Source organism: Balaenoptera musculus, chromosome 1 (assembly GCF_009873245.2).
Source record: "Balaenoptera musculus isolate JJ_BM4_2016_0621 chromosome 1, mBalMus1.pri.v3, whole genome shotgun sequence".
In the NCBI taxonomy this organism is placed as follows: domain Eukaryota; kingdom Metazoa; phylum Chordata; class Mammalia; order Artiodactyla; family Balaenopteridae; genus Balaenoptera; species Balaenoptera musculus.
The window spans coordinates 84,033,711-84,035,024 of NC_045785.1; the positions used below are offsets into that span (position 1 = coordinate 84,033,711).

A 1,314-nucleotide genomic window follows, 5' to 3' on the forward strand; every position below is an offset into this window, starting at 1 on the left:
TATCCAACGTGCGCCTCCCTGGGAACGACAATCGACCAGGTCCCTGTCTCTGGTTCCAGGATGTACCCAGCAGGTTTTCTATCAGATGATCCACTGTAATAATGCTGGAGTTAAGAAGTCTCCATTCCTTTGCTTGGAACCAGAAAACTTTCCCCCCTGCGTATAGAGTAGGAGTAATGTTGGTTAGGAACTGGCTGGTGTTTAAAACTGAAGATAGTCATGACTGTTAAACTGAAGCTCCATGCTGAAGTAAGATTAATTGTCTTGGAAATACTAAATTGGGGTAACCCAAATCTGTTTCTGGAGCCATGAAAATTTTGTTGGTTTTTGACTTGGCAGTATAATCATAGATGATAATAGTGACACCTGGATTGTACAATGTGCTCCAGAGAAAAAGCTTCCTATTGAACTACAAGATTCTTATGAAAAAGGATTGTGGACAGAATTTATGGGCAGAGTCTTTAAGTATTTGGGAGATGAAGGTGTAAGGGAAGATGAAATGAAAAGAACAATGATATCAATGCCTTTCACTCCAGGGGTGGTGGAACTTTTAAACTTTATAAGAAAGTACAAGGATAAATTTGACTGGATCATTATTTCAGATTCAAATTCAGTCTTCGTAGATTGGGTTTTAGAAGCTACCAATTTTCATGACATGCTTGATAAAGTCTTTACAAATCCAGCAGCTTTTTATAGCAATGGTCATCTCACTGTGGAAAATTATCATGCTCATTCTTGCACTAGGTGCCCCCAAAGTCATTGCAAAAATGTAGTTTTGGTAGAATTTGTAGGTAAACAGTTACAACGAGGAGTGAATTATACACAAATTGTTTACATAGGTGATGGCAGAAATGATGTCTGTCCAGTAACCTTCTTAAAGAAGAATGATGTTGCCATGCCACAGAAAGGATATACTTTACAGAAAACTCTTTCTAGGATGTCTCAAAATCTTGAGCCTATAGAGTCTTCTGTTGTATCTTGGTCTTCAGGTGTTGAAATAATTTCTCATTTACAATTTCTAAAAAAGGAGTAATATGCCAACAATTGAAAAAAAAAATCACAAAATGTGGGGAAGAGGACTAAGAAATTGTAGATCTTTTAGAATGTGTTTGAGCTTATATGACTACCAGTGTAAAGGAAGTAGATATAGTTATGGATTAACATACTTGAAAATCAGGGTAACCACAAATCAAAAACATACAATAGATTCATAAAACCAGAAAGAAAGGAACTCAAGCATAATACAGAAGAAAACCATCAAACCACAAAAGGAAAAAGAAAAGAAAGGAACAAAGAAGAAATACAAAATCAACT

General features: G+C 36.1%; 1 protein-coding gene across 1 annotated transcript; it reads left to right on the plus strand.

The window, feature by feature from the left end:
• The first annotated feature begins 308 nt into the window (after positions 1-308).
• Positions 309-1,033, plus strand: LOC118882723 (pyridoxal phosphate phosphatase PHOSPHO2-like). Its single transcript, XM_036828927.1, is given in 2 exon segments — positions 309-333; positions 336-1,033. Coding segments are annotated over 2 exon segments (723 nt in total).
• Positions 1,034-1,314: the final 281 nt, after the last annotated feature.